We start from the raw sequence: 18,486 nt of genomic DNA on the forward strand, positions 1-18,486 counted from the left end.
AGCTAAGGATACCTCTCTTAATCTTAAGTGTCCATTAAGTATAATCCATTTGTGCTTTAATAAGGCCAAAGTAAGTTGTGTGGTGATGTGGAAACTCACTCAACTGGGGGAGTGGATTAGTTAGGAGTTGTAGAGAAGAAAGACAGTAAGGAGTAGGGAAACATGTTTTTTAAAAAATCATCCATCTCTAATTCTATCAAATATATTAAGAGACCAAGTATTACCAAGGAGAGGTCTTTTTAGAGCCTTCCTTTAATGACAGAGAATAATCTCTAATTAGTTCCTAAAGTTCTAGAAAACAGTTTGTACTTCCAACTAAGCAAAACTTTCCCCCAGGTCTTGTTGATGGCATTATTTTTGGCAACACTTCCCCCTACTTTTTTCTTTCCTATTTCAAAGGAAAATTACAGCACATATGGTGTCGCAGTATCATCCCTGGTGGCCACCTTAATGCACAGAGGCTGTTTTTTCCCTTTGAACCTCTGCTGTAAGCATTGCATTTCGTAATTTTTATTCCTCTGTCCTTGAATAAAAGGAAGGAATAACAGTATGATGTACCAATTTGCTTTGACTTAAACTTTCTCCCCAAACGGAATGGATATCACATTTGGGACATATATAACTTAGCAAGTTACTAAGCAGTATGTGATAGCATAACCCATTTTTATATTCTGAGAAACCTATTTGCTGGGAATGTGTGTAAGCATGTACTTAACGTACATGTACATTTTATGTATTGGGAATGTGTATATACGTATACATAATGTATATGTACATTTTATATACATTTCAATATATTTACATAAAAATATTATGTACATAATTAATTTGAAACTCATGAGCTGTGGTTACCTCAGGGAAATGGAATGAGTAGATCAAACTTTAAATACTTTTCATTGCTTGATTTGGGGGAAAACATATGTAAACTCATAATTCCTAAGTCAGTAAAAAAGTTCAAAAGTAGAAATAAAAATACAGTTGAATTATAAATAAAAATTCAGTTATTTGGACCTTACCAAACTTTATAATAGCTTGCGGTGTGAGCGTAAGTTTTTACCTTTTAATCACTGACTTTGCTAAACAAATACTCTAAACAAGCTCGTAGGACTGGTTAATTTACTTAAGCTGCTTCTAAGCATTGAAATCACAGTAATATTATCAAATTATATAGAAATAAATGGATGTGCTTATAAAATCTAAAAATCCCCACACAAGTAGAAAGAAGAGTTTGTTCACTTGACTCATTCTTTAGGGACTTGAAAATAGTAAATGTAAAAAAAACAAAAATAAGAAAATTAACTTCATAAACAATGGATGAACTTGCATAGGAAATTGATGAGGAAAATCATAAAATACTTTCACTCCATCAGTTGTACAACACTGAATGGCGAATAAGACAGATTAGCCTAGACTTGCAGTTGAGAAGCCCTGAGTACACCTCTTATCGGCACGGACACTGTGCAACCAAGCTCCCTCTGCAAGGGACAGAACCACCCCAAAATAGCTTTCAGCTCTGAGATCCTAAGCTCTAGAGGGATTAGTATGGCAAACAGTGTAAATATCTGGTCCACCCAAGGCTGGACAGCTTCCATGAGGAAGGCCAAATTCTCAGCATTCCAGTCCCAGCAGATAATTTCCAGGAGAGACAGCTCATGGCTGCCCTGCTCCCTGCCACTGGAAATGTTGAATGGCCAAGTGCCTTATTTGGTCTAGGCAAAGTTATTCCTTTATAATTTGTTCTAGGAGAGAAAGAACTTAGCATTGAGGGAAAAGCAGGTAGAAGGCAGTGCACTGGACAGCTAGAGGTCAGGATCCTTTCTGAACAGAAAGAGAGTAACCAGAAAGATTCTTAAATATGTAATTTATAATGATTTTTATTATACTTATAGCTTTCAATTATAATTATAGCTACTTTTTCTAGCTTTCTTTGTTTGAGTGATTCTATTGTTTATACAATGCTCTCTCTACTTATAAAAACCATGCTCTGGGGCCAGCCTGGATGGCTCAGCGGTTTAGCGCCACCTTCAGCCCAGGGCGTGATCCTGGAGACACGGGATCGAGTCCCGTGTCGGCTTCCTGCGTGGAGCCTGCTTCTCCCTCTGCCTGTGTCTCTGCCTCTCTCTCTCTCTCTGTGTATCTCATGAATGAATAAATAAAATCTTTAAAATTTTTTCATATATTACACATAATTATATATTAAGTTCAAATATATAAATAACACATTCTGACAAAATTACTTAAAAGCTAACTTGCTAATGCATGTCTAGAATTCTAGAAAACCAAGAGAAATAACCCTCATTGATTTGATGGGGTTTGTGTTTTTATTCTTCAGAGTAAAACTTCTTTATCGACTTCCTCTCAATTTTTGGCAGGATTGTTTATTTTCTTCTGCCCTATATAGAGGAGAGTCAACTTATATAATGAGCAGCTTTTATAAGGAGTGAGGTGGATTTGGATGCAACATCAGTATGTCGTATGTTAAGCATAAAAAGCAAGTTACAAGACAATATGTCTGGTGTGCTTTTTCTGGATGTTTCACTTTAAAATATCATTTTGTGAAGACATTGATTCTGGAAAGGGCAAAGCCTGCCTGAGCAAGGAGTATATCTTTAACTCCTTCAGAAAACCTGTATTAAGTATTTCCTTCCCCTAATCCCAGGGAATGTGTGGGAAGTGACTGATTATGAGGATTTTATAAGCAGAAGGAATACTTGCAAATATGCTGGATACCAGTAAGTAATCTGGCTTGCCTATATGGAATTGTCAAAGAAGTGATTCTTTTTTTTTTTTTTTTGATAGCTGTCTATTGAGTTCAAGATTGATTTGGGGATAGTTTACGATTTAGACAAGGACTGGCTTTCTTCTCTAATGCTTCCAGAGTCTTGGAGAATCTATACTAGGGCAGATTTGGCAGATTTTCTTCTCTTCTTTCATCTGATCTATGTGAAAAGTACAAGCAGCAAGATTAAAAAGTTTTAGAGACCTAAGCCAACTTCTCTACTCTCCAGTGGGTCTCCTGACACATTGGAAAGGGATGATAAATTTGATAAATGGTTTTCAGTAGATATTTCCCTTTCTTTCTTTCTCTCCAGAGCTGTCAACCAAGGAGCCTCAAGTTATTTGGATCACATTCAAAGGACCGTGTGTTGAAAATGGCTTCCTAGTTTCTGCAGTCAATTATTGTAACATCAAGAAATCTCTCTCTAAAGACAGAGTAGAGCAATGAAGACAAGCAGCAGACTGTGGGAAGCGTTCTGCTGGACCTCACCAGACATAAAGTCAGTGCTTCAAAAGGCCTTTGTGGGGGAAATGAAGGTTTATTCATAGTGTTCAACTGTGCTGCAACAGGGGCGAATAATATTTTTCATTTCCAGTAAAAACTGCTTCCTATACTTAAAAAGCCTAATTTTCTGTATGCTAGTCAAGTAAAAAGCCTTTTTCAGAGGATTTTGCCTGATTTTGTTTATGTCACATACATCCATGCCAGGCTATAACTCCAAATTCTCAGCCACTGATTGGTAATAAAGAACTGGCTTTTACTCAAGATCTGTTCAGGCAGTAAGTATTTGAGATGGAGGAGTAAGGCTTTTCATTATTTCATTGTCCTTCTCCATTTGACCTTATACCTCACTGTGGCCTCTGAGGTTTCAACTGAACATTTCATTTGATAGGAACAATTCTCTCACCAAGATACAAATCTTAGTTCACACAGGATACTTCTTCAGAGAAAGCAGGATACAAATACCAAGAATTCTCAGACAAAATTACAGCTGCCACATGTCAAACACAGGCCTTGACAGACTACTCACTACATGCAACATGACCTTCTCCTCTTGTGGTTGCTCTTACAAGCTTTCAAATGTACTAAAACAACAACAACAAAAAAAAAACATAGAGCCGCCTAGCTGTCAAGCATGCTGAATTTTCAAGACCACAGGGAAGGACTTTCTGACACAGCAATGCCCCATCGCGATCCAGCGACAGGATACCTTTATAATCAAACGCCGGCGAATAACTCGGGTAGTGACTCTCCGTTCTTCCTCTGAGCTTGAATCACTCTCACTGTCTTTCAAGTCCTGATAAATGCATTTTTTAGTATAATTTTACCATCACATTTAAAATAAAAGACATTCTGAGAAGGGAAATCAAAAAAGAATTACTTTCACTTGCTGATTTTCCCTGCTAAGGAAAGTCATAATATGTATTTGTGAGAATCTTAAAAAAAAAAATTGAAGTGGAAGGAAATTCTGAGCAGGATTCTAAATGAAATTAGTCTGTATATGTATGTATATATGTGTGTGTATTAATACATGTACTTAATTACATTGATCTTTATATGCATATATGTGGTAAAGATCAATGTAATTAAATAATAAATCAAAGTAATTATAAGAGACATTTTGGTATCTGAAACTACTCGCTACTAGTTGTTTGAAGAAACACTTTAAATGAAGATATTCATTTAAAACTTGTTTTTAATCTCCATCCATGTGACCTGAATGCATAACCTTAGAGTTTAGGCCATGCCTCACTTGATCTACAGAAAGAGGCATAGTATTTCTGATTTTTAGGAAACTTTGGTCCAATTTGACAACTTTACCAAACCTACTTTGAACTTTAGAAAAAAGTAAAAAATTTACCTCAGTAGAGTTTGCTGCATATATTTACATCAGGAGATTTTTAGCAGCATAATTGGCACCTAACACACAATTGGTGCTCAGTAAGAGTTTATGCAAATTAATGAAGGAATAATGTAAGACATGTGAAAGCTTAGTCTTATTTTAAAGAACTGATATGAAATTAGGACAGAAAAAACATCTGACAGACAAGAATATGGTATAGACAAGAATACAGGAATCACACAAAATATTAATTTTTAGGCAATAAGGATGAGAAAAGGAGAAACTACCACATAGTTCAATATCTCCAGTTTTACTTAAGTGCCATGATGAAGACTACTTACTAAATGATTTTATCTCTCAATTTTAATGGGGGAATTCTGAAAATTATTCTGGTATTTTATTCTAAATTTGCTAGTTGCCCCAAATCTGATATATTCTAGAAACTACAGTTACTATTCATTGGCAAAATAAGTGGAAGTGTTGGTAAAAATAGGAGGGGAGATCAAATTGTTACAGGAGGTACAAGTGTTAGCTAAAGTGATTTTTGAAATGTCTGTTAAATAGATAATAATGTAGGACATTTTTCACCCAAGGTACACTGAACAAATACATTTAAATATTATAGTAATATCTACCTTAACTGTGTAAGAAGTTTTGTCTGAACAAAGTGCCCTGCTGAATAATATGGTGTCAAAAGGAAAGAGTTTTCAAGTGTCTTGTTCCTTGCAAAGATATTGGCTGCTAAGTTCCCTATTAATTTTAAAATGCTTTAGAAAAGGCTGTAATTCAGAAAACATACAATGATGCCAGTATTGTGAAAGGAGGCACTGAAGTAGCTCAAAAAGTCAGAAAAAGTAAGAGGAATTCATACTGTGAAAAAAAAAAAGAAATGCCAATCAGCATTCAGGGATCAATAGGTGAGGCAAAAGAGAAAATTCAATCTGAATTATTCATACACAGATTCATAAACTGGGGAAAGGTTTTCACTTGGGTAACATATGTTAATGCAAACACTATCAGACCAAGAAGTTAGTTATAATCCTATCAAGAATCATCTGAGATTAGTCCCTTATATAAAGAAGAAGTGGGCATTTGGCCAATGGTTTAGTTGCCACTTTCTGCCTCAAGTCTCTGCTAATCCGAAGGTGAAGGGTAGAGAGAAGGTGGTAGTAGAATCTCGATTAGGATTCCTGTTAGAGAATTTTCTAGAATTGACAAAGAGGGTAACGAGGAGACCAAAAGGGATTTTTTTTTTTTTTCAGTGCTTCTTGCCATGGGTCACTGCAAGGAAAGAGGTGGAAGATAGCAGAAGTTTACCTTGTAACAGCAGGCAGTCATCCTTGTAAGAGCCGTACCCGGACTTTTGACCTGATTTTTTAGGGAACAAAAAGGGGGCTGTTTTTTGAGCTCATACATCAGATGACCTAGTTGGTTGCTACTCCTGTCCTATGGTCTCGCTACAAAAGACACATCCTAAAGATTTTTGGATTTCTTGAGAGGTCAGGTTCATAGCTCTCAGGAACTTTAACTCCATTAAGAACTTTGATGCTCATGAAAACTTTAGGCAGTAGAGGAGGACCAGTAACCAATACCAAAAGCATAATCTCGTAAGGCATTTGAAAACATTTTCTAATAGTGATTATGTCCTAGTACTGATGAACTCAGCTGAGTCTCCATTCAGGGTTAAAACTTTCATTTCAAACCTTCTTTTGCCTTCTCCCTGGTTCCCCAGTGGCCAATGTGTCTGCACCTATATACACACACACACAAGTGCCTATTTATATTCAGATGGTCATTTAATTTCAGAACTTCTCTACGGATTTTTAAAAGGCTTTTACAGAATAAACTTTCATAGTTAAGCCATCACTATGTTACTGCTTCCTTCAGTATTTTGTGGACTCATTTTAAAAGGGAACATCGAAGGTCATATTGCTTAAATATACTAGGAATTAACCAGAAGAAATCGACATTCAAAACCCATTTGTTGGGGAGTGAAAGGAAGGCCTGAAAAATTTACTTCCTCTCACTTTCCCTCCTAACACACAGGAAAATGGTCAAAAGATAGCCTGTAGAAGGGAAAAGGAAAGGATATGATGAGTTGATAAGCTGATCATTAGGTCTTGAGTGACTGAGAGTTTACTATTAAAGTTTTTGTAAACCACAACTTAATCATGGACTCACTATTTTTCAAAAGACTTGTATTTTTTTCTATCCCAAGCACTGCAGTAGATCTGAAGCACACTGGATGTTTTAGGGAAAACTCTAAGTGCTACTATTCTAAAAATGTCCACATCTCAGAATCTATGCTTACTGCATGGTCCAGGAAAATACATAACTGAGAGAGCAAAAAGCAGTAAAAAGCTGCAGGAAATGGAACTTCTATTTTCTTGTATCCAATTATGAGTTATAATTTCAGTTCCAAATTTTTTAATAGCTAAAAGCAGTAAACCTCAAAGAAGGGGGAAAAGTCTATTAGATGGTACCACAAAAACATGTTTTAAGTACAAAGTCCAAGCAAATAATTCTATGATAGTAAAGTTTTAAAATGATTAAGAGCAAATATTCAGATAATTATTAACTTAGATATAAAAATTATTAAAATGATACCCCTCACTTCAAATTTCTAAATGTTGTCAACCAACAGTAATAACATACCCACCTCATTTCAGGCTTGGGCATTGGGTTTCTTTAAGTTTTAAAACACACTTTCAGGCAACAGATCTTATAGGGCAGAAATCTTAGATGGGTCACATGCTATAAACGCTTTAAATTATGCAGAAGACCTAGAAAAGGTCAGAATAATTATCCTATTTCCATAAGAAGGAAGACTGGGTTGGGAGTTAGAAAACCCAAATCCTAGACAAAATTAACACTGGATCTTAAGCATCTGGACAAGAACACCTCTTTGGTTCTTTTTTTTTCCCCTGAAAAATGGCTGAAGAGATGCTTATTCCTTTTTCCTACTCAGTGAATGAAAATATGATCAAATAGCATGTGTTTTACCTAATCCTTTCTTCACCCCCACTATTAGTGTTGGCACTGATAATCTGGAAACAGTAAAGAGCCTTGGGCCCAGTGTTAACAAGATTAATCAAAGGAAGTGAAGCATCAGTACTCTTGGTTGAAACGACAAGTGTATCAGGTAACTGGAGTGCATACCTTTTGCTCAGACCCACTGGACCCCTCTTCTTCATGAAGGTTAAGCTTTGGTTTGCCATCTGCAGGAGGAGTCCTACTCATCTTTTTCATACTGACAGGCACACAGGGTTTAGGCTCTTCTATTACGAACTTGCTGGTTTCTTCTAGAGCTTTCTGATAGACTGCTAATGATGATGCTGGTTCTTCCACACGACCAGATGCATGTATTTTTGGTTTCAGAGTTTCCTTAGCACTCTGTTTCCCTACATCATTTTGGGATTCTGGAAAGTAGGATTTTGTCTTTGTTTCTGGAGTGACTTCTGGATGGCTTCCGTTTGCTTCAAATTTTCCAGGTTCTCCTTTAAGATATGAGGTAATAGAATCTCGACACTGATCAGGGCTGCAAAAGATAAAATGTGGAAATTTACAGTGGTAATATATGGCTAAAAATGGGCTTCAGAAGCTCTAAATTTTTAACAACCATGTTTTGAATCAATTTTGAAGGCATGAAATAGAAAGGTATGAAAAATACGATGTGTGAGGGGCTATCATAGGTTTGGTTTTGGGGGTGAGGAGGTGCTACCCAAGGCTTCAGGCTTCCCTCACATTCCAATTCCCAAACTGCCTAGCTATGCTGTCCCTGTTTCTAATTTTGTTTTGTATATTTTATTTAATTTTGTTTAATTGCACTGCTATAGCAACTTGGATTCGAGATTTTAAAAAGTCATCCTGAGAGGTTCATGGACATACGCGGAGTTCTAGACCCACCAATCTAAAAAAAAGAGGGGGATGTTGCAAAAGGCTTTAACATTGCCAGTGAAAAAACTGCTGGCAGAGAAAAAAATGCATTCCTGTGATGAGAGCTCTGGCATCCCCCAAAACCCGACATTCCACTCTTTGGATGGGTTTCCAGTTGTGAATCCTGCCACCCTGATTTTGCAACCGAAACACCCTAAAGTTTCATCTTTCCCCACTGCTGACCCCTGCTGACTTCTGCTGAGTGGGTGTTAGTGCTCACCCATTGCGTCTATGTCCTGGGAGGACCATTTTCAAGTAACTGTTAACAATCTCTCTCTTCCAACACTTTCTTTTAAATTGATTTCTGATTTTTACTGGTATCAGTATAGACTTTTATTTTCTAGCTTGTGCATTGTTTTTAGTGTCTTTGCTTATTACCTGTAGAATTCCGAAGGCAATAACTGGCACAAGGTTCTATATGATATATGTGTTTATATGTATACATATATATATATCATGTATGTATGTCTGTGAGTATGTGTTTATTCTTATACATCAAATTCTGATTGTACATAAAAAGTCCCCATCAACAGCACACCCTATTCCATATGTGTCGGAACAAATGGCACACTGTGATGATGCCATGACCTAAATGTATCTATTTCCCACTATGCAACTATAGACTATGTGACTGTATTAGAACCCAAACATCAAAATTAGTACAATAGACAACAGAACAAAATAGAAAATATTTGTTGTTTTTGCAACAGCCTGTTTGACAGGCTGAACACAGAATTCTTTGGTCTTATCATTCTTCAAAAGGAATTTTGTAGAGTCCTTTTTGCAAAATGTTATAAATTCCCTCTTTGGGATTTTTTATTGAGCAAGCAGCTTATCTACAATATGAAAATATTAAATATGGTTATGGAAGAAACTTAAGTTGCATGCAAAAAAACCTGAGGTTATCACCAGTTGCCACAGAAATAAAATATATTTCAGTTTGATATATGCATTAATAAAAATAATGCCAGCTATTACTGAGAGACTATTTGTACCAGTCATTTGGTAGTCATTGTATAGGCTTTCTTTTTCAATCTGTAAACCTGTTTGAGGAAAGTAGTAGTACTCTGATTTTTAAAGCTGATTAGAGTGACATTTTTAGAGCTTAGAAATTCATCCAAAGTCACAGAGTGCAAAGCTAATACTGGTGGGATTTGAACTAATGTCTGAAGGATGCTAGGTTCTCACTTTCCTAGAGTAAGTCCAGCGTAAAAAAGAACCAGATTCATGATTATAGAATTATTTTGGTTTTCATCAAATTTCCATCATGGCAATATTATTTGTGGTGAGGAATTACATTATGCAACGTTGCACATTACATAAAGTGTTCATGTAGGAAGAAAGGATATACAATGTTAAGTATTTTCTTAGTATGGAAGGAGGTCTGATGACTCTGCTTCTCTGAATTTTCTACATAAAGACATTTAGAAAAACATCATGTAAAAGAAATCCACTGAAATTTTAGTGGTGGTTATTGCCAGATGATGGGGTTTTGACTTTTTAAATCTGTGTTTTAAAGTTTTTGCATAATAAGCATATTATGCTTGAAGTCAGAAAATAATAGAAATGCTCATATTTCTAAAAGGCGTGGAGTTTTATGTATTACATTATGTTGAAAGCACATTACTTACTGGCTTTGTGAAAAGAATAATACAAGTAATAAGCTAGAAAGAGCAGCCTTCCAAAGTAAACATATACATCTCTGGCCTGCACGTAAAACTGTTTGCATTTTACTTCAGGCTACCGGCAGTTGTTTTGTTTTGTTTTGTTTTGTTTTGAAGTAGGCCTCACACCCAATGTGGAGCCCAACACAGGGCTTGAACTCACAGTCATGATGTCAAGACTTGAGCTGAACTTAACTGACTGAACCACCCAGGTTCCCCTGCCTCTGCCCCCGCCCCCCCAGCCCGCTGTCAGTAGTTTTAAGAATTGGATTTGAGTTTCATGTAACCTTCTCTCCTCCAGATTAGCAGGCAATGTACCAACCTTTAAGGCAGGTATTATCCCCAAGCTGGAATGGTGATTTAGAAAAAGAGTAATTGCTAAAAAGCAGGTATTTAAAGCAAACATGTAACCTGTGTTTCACTTTTTTTTTTTTTTTCTGAAACGGAGCCATACCTGTCATCCAGCCGTTCTAGTAACCCACCAGTTATTCTTCGAGCCTGAGCAGGGGACTCTAGGTTTCCACTTGATGTCTCGTTCTGCCAACCTGAAAGTGAAGACATTTCCAGTTCTGCTTGCTGAACACGTTTAAGAATAGCCTGTACTTTTTCTTCTGTCATCTCCTCAGACTCTACTCCTTCTTCAAGCTGAATGTCCTCAAATAGAGATTTGAGTTTTTCTTCCGTCATCTCCTCATCAGGACCAGATTTTCCTTTCTCTTGCTGCTCAGAGCTTACTCCTACTTTCCTAGTCTGTTTCAATGGCTCTGCTGGTTTAACATCCTTTGGGACCCCAGCCATACTTCCGAGGTATTGAGGATACTCACTCAGACACACATTCTCCAACTGGCTCTCATCTACATCCACTGCGTCAGGCATTTCTGTTAAAGGCATTGAGTCTTCGAGTTTGCTGTCTTCTAAGGAAGTGTCTTCTGCAGTTACAACTGGAGGTCCATCTGCTGAATGCTCTACGTTCCCCTGGGAAGGCACTAGCCCATCACTCAGTCTACTGGGGGTTCTAAGGGGAGACTCTATGCTAGAGATATCGCTAAAATAATCATCTTGCTGGCAAGGGGTGGGTGGTGTGTAGTGCAACCCTGTGGGAGTTTCCAGTTCCACTTGAAGGGAAGGATAACCTATGGAAGACAGTACATTCGGACTGACTGGAATGAATTAGAGTACATAAAAAAAAAAAATAAACCACATGGAATGAATTAAATTATAGCAGGTATGAAAATGTATGATGAGTTACAGAATAATGTTCATATATTTATTGGTTTAGTTCAATTAAATGTAATACAGTGAAATAAAAGACTAGTGCAAACTATAATAAAACAGAATACTGATTAAGATATAAATGATTTCTATCAATTTTGATAATTTTAATACAGTAACTTAAATATACAGACGAATTCAATCCAATACAACGTTAGCTGTCGTTATACAAGATACACTTATTCCACAGCCAAATTTATTATCTTTCTACTTTTAGCATGCAAAATCTGTATTGTGGTGGACTGCATACAGCAAGCCACAAGAAACCAATTTTTATAATTAAGTCACTTATAACTTATTTGAAGAGCTTTCCAATTCTAATTGTTACTTTTTCTCACATGAAATTTACAGTGAAGAAAAATAAATTTAATCTTTGGAAGGAAATTATTATTAAATTTTAGAGCAGTAGCACTGGGGGAAAGAAATCTAAAAAAGATGTTAAAGATAGGATCTGAAAAGCAGGTAAAGTAGAAAAGACTCCAGGGAAAGTTTTCAGGTGTCATAACGTGACAGCGATGAGAGGGTTGTGGTGTATATGGAGGTCTTAGTGAACCTGGTGATAGGGGTCCACTCAGAACCACAAATCAAATAAGGAGAAAGAAGGAATGATACACAACAGAGACAGGAAGAAAGCCATTTGCAAAGAGCTCTCTGAATATTCACGACAATGCTGTGAAACACGGAGGTTTATTTACCAGCCTACTCAGAGGGGAAGGAGGGAACAATGCCCTGGGTTTAACCTTCTTGCTGTGTGGACCAAGGGAACATTTTTCTCCTTCAGCAGAGAGAGAAGCCAACAATGGTCTGGTCATGGTGAGGAAAGGAGGTTTCATAAAAGTTCAACGAAGAGGAGAGACAGGAAAAAAAGGCAGCCAAGCACATTTTCTGAATTATTGGTCTACAAAACTAAAGCCTAATTTTCCCATCAGTCCATGACAAAAACCAACTTAGCTTTCGTTGTAAATTAAAATTGCTATAGGTAAGTAGAGTCACCTATAAACCAGAATCTTGTTGAAAGGTTGACTGAGAATAGCTGAGGTTTATAATGTGCACAAGTGAAATTTACTTCATATACACATTCCTAAATTTCTCTATGAATTTTTAAGATAAGAAATGTAAAGTATTAAGATGTAGCCACGAAAAGTTCTTGTGAATTTATTTAATGATATTCTGATTTTAAAATGTGAAAAATAAATCAAGCTTTCAATTCTATTGACTATTTCCATTATTTTCTGGTTATCTTGCTCACTCCTTCCTTCCTTCTTCCCTTCCTTCCTTCTTTTGCTTGTTAGATATTTTCTTAATTTTTCCCCCAAAAAGATTCCATAAACTATAACTTGACAATAATTCAGAATTTAATATAACAGTGGTCTACCTTTAGTGCAAAAAGAGACTGGCTACCATCATATGGTCTCATATATAAGAGGAAGCCTTGAAGACAGCTTTTTCCCAAGGTTCTGTGGTATTTATAAGCTTAAAAGGAAACCCTTTTGAACATTATTGTCCGTCGTATTTATGTTATGTGGATAATAAGCTAAGCTTTAAATTTTCTGTCGACTTTAACTTTAGTAAGCAGATACTCTTTTAAGAATTTGACAACTTTGCTACACAACATATGTAGAACTAGAAGTTATTGATTTTTGTTAGCCCATCTTTGCCAGTTTAAAAATGAGAAAAAAGCACATTTTTCAAAACTTAGGATAGTAGAAAAATATCCCTAGCTCTTCTCTCTATCTCCATACCATCACTATTTTTTACTCGAAATTCTTTACAGGAATAAATTTCCATTTGTAAAAAAAGACAAGCACCTTGAAAAACATAGTAAGATATTTGTTATACTACTTTACTTAATGCTTTGATTTTTAAAAAGCCCCAATTTACACAATGAAGGGAAGATTATAATATCACTATATAAATTAAACTAATGCAAAAAAGGAATTACTAGGTTATTAGTCACACCTATGCTCACTGAATTAGAAATGACACTGACTTTTATATATGATATATCAGGCAGGGTTTTTCCAAACAATAAATGTAAGCAAATGAAGTTAAAATAATGCTAAATAAGTATAACACGTTTTTGAATGATGCATTAGATTTTTCTTAGTATGCGCTTAAATACTTGGCCCCCAAACAGGAATTGACCATTTTATTTGACAACTTGACCCAGAACCTTGATTATCTGGTAAAAAAATAGCTTATGATTTGGTCTTATGAATATATCAACGAAAAAGAGTTCACTAGTTGTTTAGGTTAATGTGAAAATGACAAAAACAATGCACTCTCTAGATAATAAATTTTCTTCTACTTGGTCGTGTCAAATATTTGAAATACCAACTCTTTCAGTTAATTTATGCTTTTATACCTCATTATTTGTATTTTATATAACAGACATTTATCAAATTTGTTCTATCAGAGTGTTTATTTGCAGACTCTAGTAGAGAAAATGCTGTGAAAATGAGAAATTAAGTCAAGCAAATCACAATTTAGTTGGTTTTAAATGACTGCCTCATCCTACACACTTTCAAATTTTATCAAATGATTAAATAAATATGAACACTAAATTCAATTACCATCAACAGGGTCATGGAAAACATTGTTCTCATCTGCAAAACTTCTGGTGCCTGAAATATTTCCATAATCAAATATTGGTCCTTCTAGCAGAGTCACTATATCTATTCGATTAATTTTTGTCAAGACCGAAGTTAAGGCATCAGCTGAAAAAGGAGAAAAGAGGGTTGAAAAACCCGATTAAATTATTTTCTTCCAAAAAAAAAAAAAAAAAATTATTTTCTTCCAGTCATCACAATATTCACACAAAAGCATGGCTTTCTTCACCTTCCTAGCACTTTTAGCTCCTCCTGCCTGCGGCTCAGCCAAGACACCATCCAGGGGTTTCAGAAAGCTCGCTGTTACAGGGAAGTCATGTTAGGGTCTTAAGTATCACTTTCTGAGGCTGTGTGTGATGACAGCAACACTGATTCCACTGTAAGATGCTGAGCAGATGGGCCTCAAAATAGCTAGACTCCTTTTAGTTACAAGGGGATCTATTAACATTTTAAACATGTTCCTCTCCTTTTAGACTGTCAAAATCGATCACCCTCATATCTGATGCTTAGCATTTTAATGACTCACTAAGGTCAGGCTGACCCAGGCAAACCCGCAATAACTCGCTCCGCATTGTCGTGGGTTGGCACTTGTCATAGTATAGCACCACACCCCTCCCCTAGCCCAACAGAGCTAAACAAAACAAACCCTAAAAATATTAGAGGATTCTCTGCAGCACAGATGAAGTGGAATAAAATGATTTCATCCTATCCTTTCTTTCCCTGTGCACCTAGCTCTGGCCACAGAGGTAGCCTCAGAGTGTTTCTGACTACCACCCCCCAGAATTAGATTTTCATTTTAGATGGTCACGGACAAAACACAAAAAATTCACTACTACTTGCTTTCTTAAGAATCTTCCTAGAGACAGATGTTTAGAATATTAGCGCTAAATTAAACAAGGGTAACTTCAAAAGCCTTGCTATTACTTTAATGAAACTCTGGTTTATCAACAGTAGGCTTATCTGAAATACTGAATCTATGCAGTTTTGAAAGTTAAAGTAATATAATGTCAGCATACTTGTAGCATTTTTTCCGTCTCTGGTAACCCATTTTTTTAATAACATGAAGCTTTGAGAAATTAAAGAATTTGGATTTTCCACACGTATTTGATTGATTTCATCCACTGAAAAATTCAGTTCCCTTGCCAGTTCTGTAGGAAAGAAAAAGAGTTACTAAGATTTCACATTCTACTTTTATCACATATATTTCATAAAAGTAGTGCTCAACTGTCACACACATACATTCAAAGGAATGTTATAGTAAAACCCAGTCCAGCCTTGAGCACTAATCTTTATATGCTTGATTTTACAGGGAGGTGGTGATCACACGCAGACTGTAACTTAACTCTCCTGAGATAAACGCTTGGTTACAATTAGATTCCCTCTTGAGAGATTCTTCTATAAAGATTCTTGATCTGTACAAAGAGGATGTTGCTGGATTCTTTTAATTCAGCCAAATCATTCTTTGCAGTTTGCACAGACCTCATATAAGATGGGCAGGGATACACACTCAAAAATATGGCACATGAGATGCTGGTAGTATGCCTTCAGGAATTCCACTTGGGAGGTTAAATGAAGAACACAGCCCAGATCGTTGTCTATGCTATGCTGCTACTTGTACAACAAGTAAAAAGGAGATGTGTGTCCCTTGTGTCCATGTAAATGTACCCAAATACTTGACCTTGTTCATCAGAGTGTCTTTGGGGAGATACGTATGAGCATCAGTGGCTGCCTTGGCAGAGGGAACCCAGGAGTCAAAGATGAGAAGGAGCCCGACTTTTCACTATTTCTTGTGTAGTTGAAAAACTTCCTCAGGTATGTATTACTTTAAGTGATTACAGGAATAAAAGGGAAAAAATTCTCCCATGGAAAAGGAGTTGGTCAAGATTCTACCCCGCTTAAATATTTCTAGGATTTAGCGAAATGCTATCGGAGGCTCAAAAAACTCCAGATGCCTTGATCAAGAGATTTCATGTCTAGAAATCTATCATGAAGATACATTGGGTTGGGCACAATGATTTACACACATGAATGTTTATCTCAGGCTGTACTACTAAAAAACTGAAAACAATCCAAGAGCTGAACAAAAGAAGAGTTAATTGAGTTAATGCAGTGGCTTGTGAACTGTTTTGATCATGGCCTACAGTTAGATATACATTGTATAGCGCGATGTTTATATAAATGAAACCAGATCTCCCAAGAAGCAAAACTCAGCATTAATACTCATATTACGCAGACATTTCCCCCCATTCTATTCTATTAAAAACAAAAACAAAGTATGTATTGACTTCATGACTCACGAGTGCATTATAACCCAAAGTTAGAAAAATACCATTATATAGTATGTGCGCTGGATGTTTTTTTCCATTAAAACCAAGATCACAGAATATGCAATTTTGTGGAAACTAGGTTATAACAAATAAAGCAAAAAATTACATTATGTATATAATGTTAAAGCTTTTTATACAAAAATCAAAATACATTAAGATGTTAACAGTGGTTCTTAGGGACAGAATGAAAATTTGCCCTACTAAATGATCATTTTAGGAGATCTTCACTGAGCATATAGTAATTCAAATTACAAAAGTTAAATTTCTTTTAGGTTCTTCATTCCTCTGTGCTTTAAGAGACAACACTCCTTACTATCCAACAAGCCCTTATGATCCAACTGTATCCTTTGTCTAGTGATCCAGTGAAGAGTAAAGACACACTGTCACTAAGAATTACAGTTTTATGGCTTTATGTCACATCTTCCCCCCAAATTTACTCTGACAGACTAAGGACTGGATTTGTCTAAGGCAAATAATCTAACAGTATGGGCATACAATACCTCAAATCAACATATGCTCCAGTATATTTTCAGATCACAATATCCAATGTTAAAATATAATTATTATTAATTTTATGTTAACAGATATTTATACATAACAAATTGTTATTAACTCTCAACAAGCTGCTAAGGATTACTCAAACCACCTGTCTATTCAGGGTGCCACCAGGCTCCTGGTCATTAGCAGTGTGCCTGAGAGCAGGGGCTTGGTGGAAGGAGGTAGGAAAGTTTAATAATTTGGGGGTTAGGGCAAGAACATAGGATATTTAAAGGAAGAAAATGTAGCTGACCTTGTTTGCCATTATCTGGTTTCATATTCTTCCTTTTAATAGCAGAGATAATCACTTCCCTGAGTATAGAATATTGCTGAGGGTATACAAGATGACTTAGATATGATAATGGTTAACATTTATATTTTAAGCTATTGTGGCTTTTTTTTTTGGTTGTGTGTTAAAAATACGCACTCAAACTATAAAACTTAAATTTCTCTGATTCATGTGGGGTAGGATTTTGGAGGCCCAGTTAACATCAGATCTACAAGTAGAACTTTCCAACGGATACAGAACCTTATCTTCATCTGTACTGAGGTGAAATCAAACTAAATATTCCTTTTCTACACACAGATCATAAACGGTTTCATTCCTCTCACTGAACACAATGACTTTTATAAACTGAATAGATTTATATACGTGCATCCTACTTAAAAAATTGTAATTCAAATGTTCAACTTCTCATTTTCTTGTTTATGTAATTATTGAAAATGATCCTTGCTTTCCTTTAGCAAAGTGATATAAGATCTGTTTTTCAATAAATCTCTGGACATAGAAGTGAGTCCACTTAAAGAAAAGTACCAGGTAAGTAAAGTACAGGTCATCTGTGTGTATCATAAAAACTATGAAGATGACTTAGGAATGATTAAAAGTTGTGAAACAGAGGCATGGCTTAATTGAACTGATGCCTAGGAGAGCTGCCTCAAGGGCATACACCATGTTTAAAATTCATAAAATTTTGGATTATTTAAAAGTCATAAGCCTTAACTATGTTTTCCTTTACCCCAGATAAATAAGTTTGTTACTAGGTAAAATGTTATCTATTATTACCAGAAATGGCAGTGTGAAGAAAGTGTCTATATTTAAGATTTAAATTTCTCTTGTTTAATGTATATGCCCTGACAAAGCTTTGAAAAAGGCAGTATGTGAGTAAGGTATTATCGATAATTATCTCTGGGTAGATAGAACTGTGGGGGTGATAAAAAGTGTTTTGTTTTGTTTTCCACTTGTTGCTTGTTTCTGTTTTTTTTTTTTTTTAAATATAATGAACCCCTTGTGAGTAAGAGAAAGAAATTAAGAAATTGTATTTGTTTCACTCAGGATTGTATACACTTACCTGTCCAACTAAGTCCCAGGTGATCGGCTACTATTGCCATCCTGATATCTGTCCGTTCACATGGACTCTGTGGACCTACGATTTACAATTTCTTAATTAAAATAATCATCAAAAAAGACACGATACTGGAAAATTGTTTTTTTTTTTTAGCAGTACTCAGATTTTACAGA

The 18,486-nt window shown here is 35.8% G+C and overlaps 1 protein-coding gene across 22 annotated transcripts in view; it reads right to left on the reverse strand.

Moving 5' to 3' along the window:
- Nucleotides 1–18,486, reverse strand: part of ANK3 (ankyrin 3) — a 661,480-nt gene that overhangs the window by 17,050 nt on the left and 625,944 nt on the right. For 11 of the 22 annotated variants that reach the window (XM_072756074.1, XM_072756072.1, XM_072756077.1 and 8 more), the window contains 6 exons: nt 18,317–18,391; nt 15,120–15,251; nt 14,068–14,211; nt 11,047–11,355; nt 10,677–10,767; nt 7,782–8,160 (listed from right to left, as the gene is read on the reverse strand). In XM_072756074.1, coding sequence (XP_072612175.1) covers nt 7,782–8,160; nt 10,677–10,767; nt 11,047–11,355; nt 14,068–14,211; nt 15,120–15,251; nt 18,317–18,391 — 1,130 coding nt within the window. Of the gene's footprint in view, nt 1–3,989; nt 4,077–5,939; nt 5,991–7,781; nt 8,161–10,676; nt 10,768–11,046; nt 11,356–14,067; nt 14,212–15,119; nt 15,252–18,316; nt 18,392–18,486 lie in introns of all 22 variants that reach the window. The other 11 variants (XM_072756071.1, XM_072756070.1, XM_072756069.1 and 8 more) reach the window with 4 other exon arrangements.

This window comes from Vulpes vulpes, chromosome 4 (genome assembly GCF_048418805.1).
Source record: "Vulpes vulpes isolate BD-2025 chromosome 4, VulVul3, whole genome shotgun sequence".
Lineage (NCBI taxonomy): Eukaryota > Metazoa > Chordata > Mammalia > Carnivora > Canidae > Vulpes > Vulpes vulpes.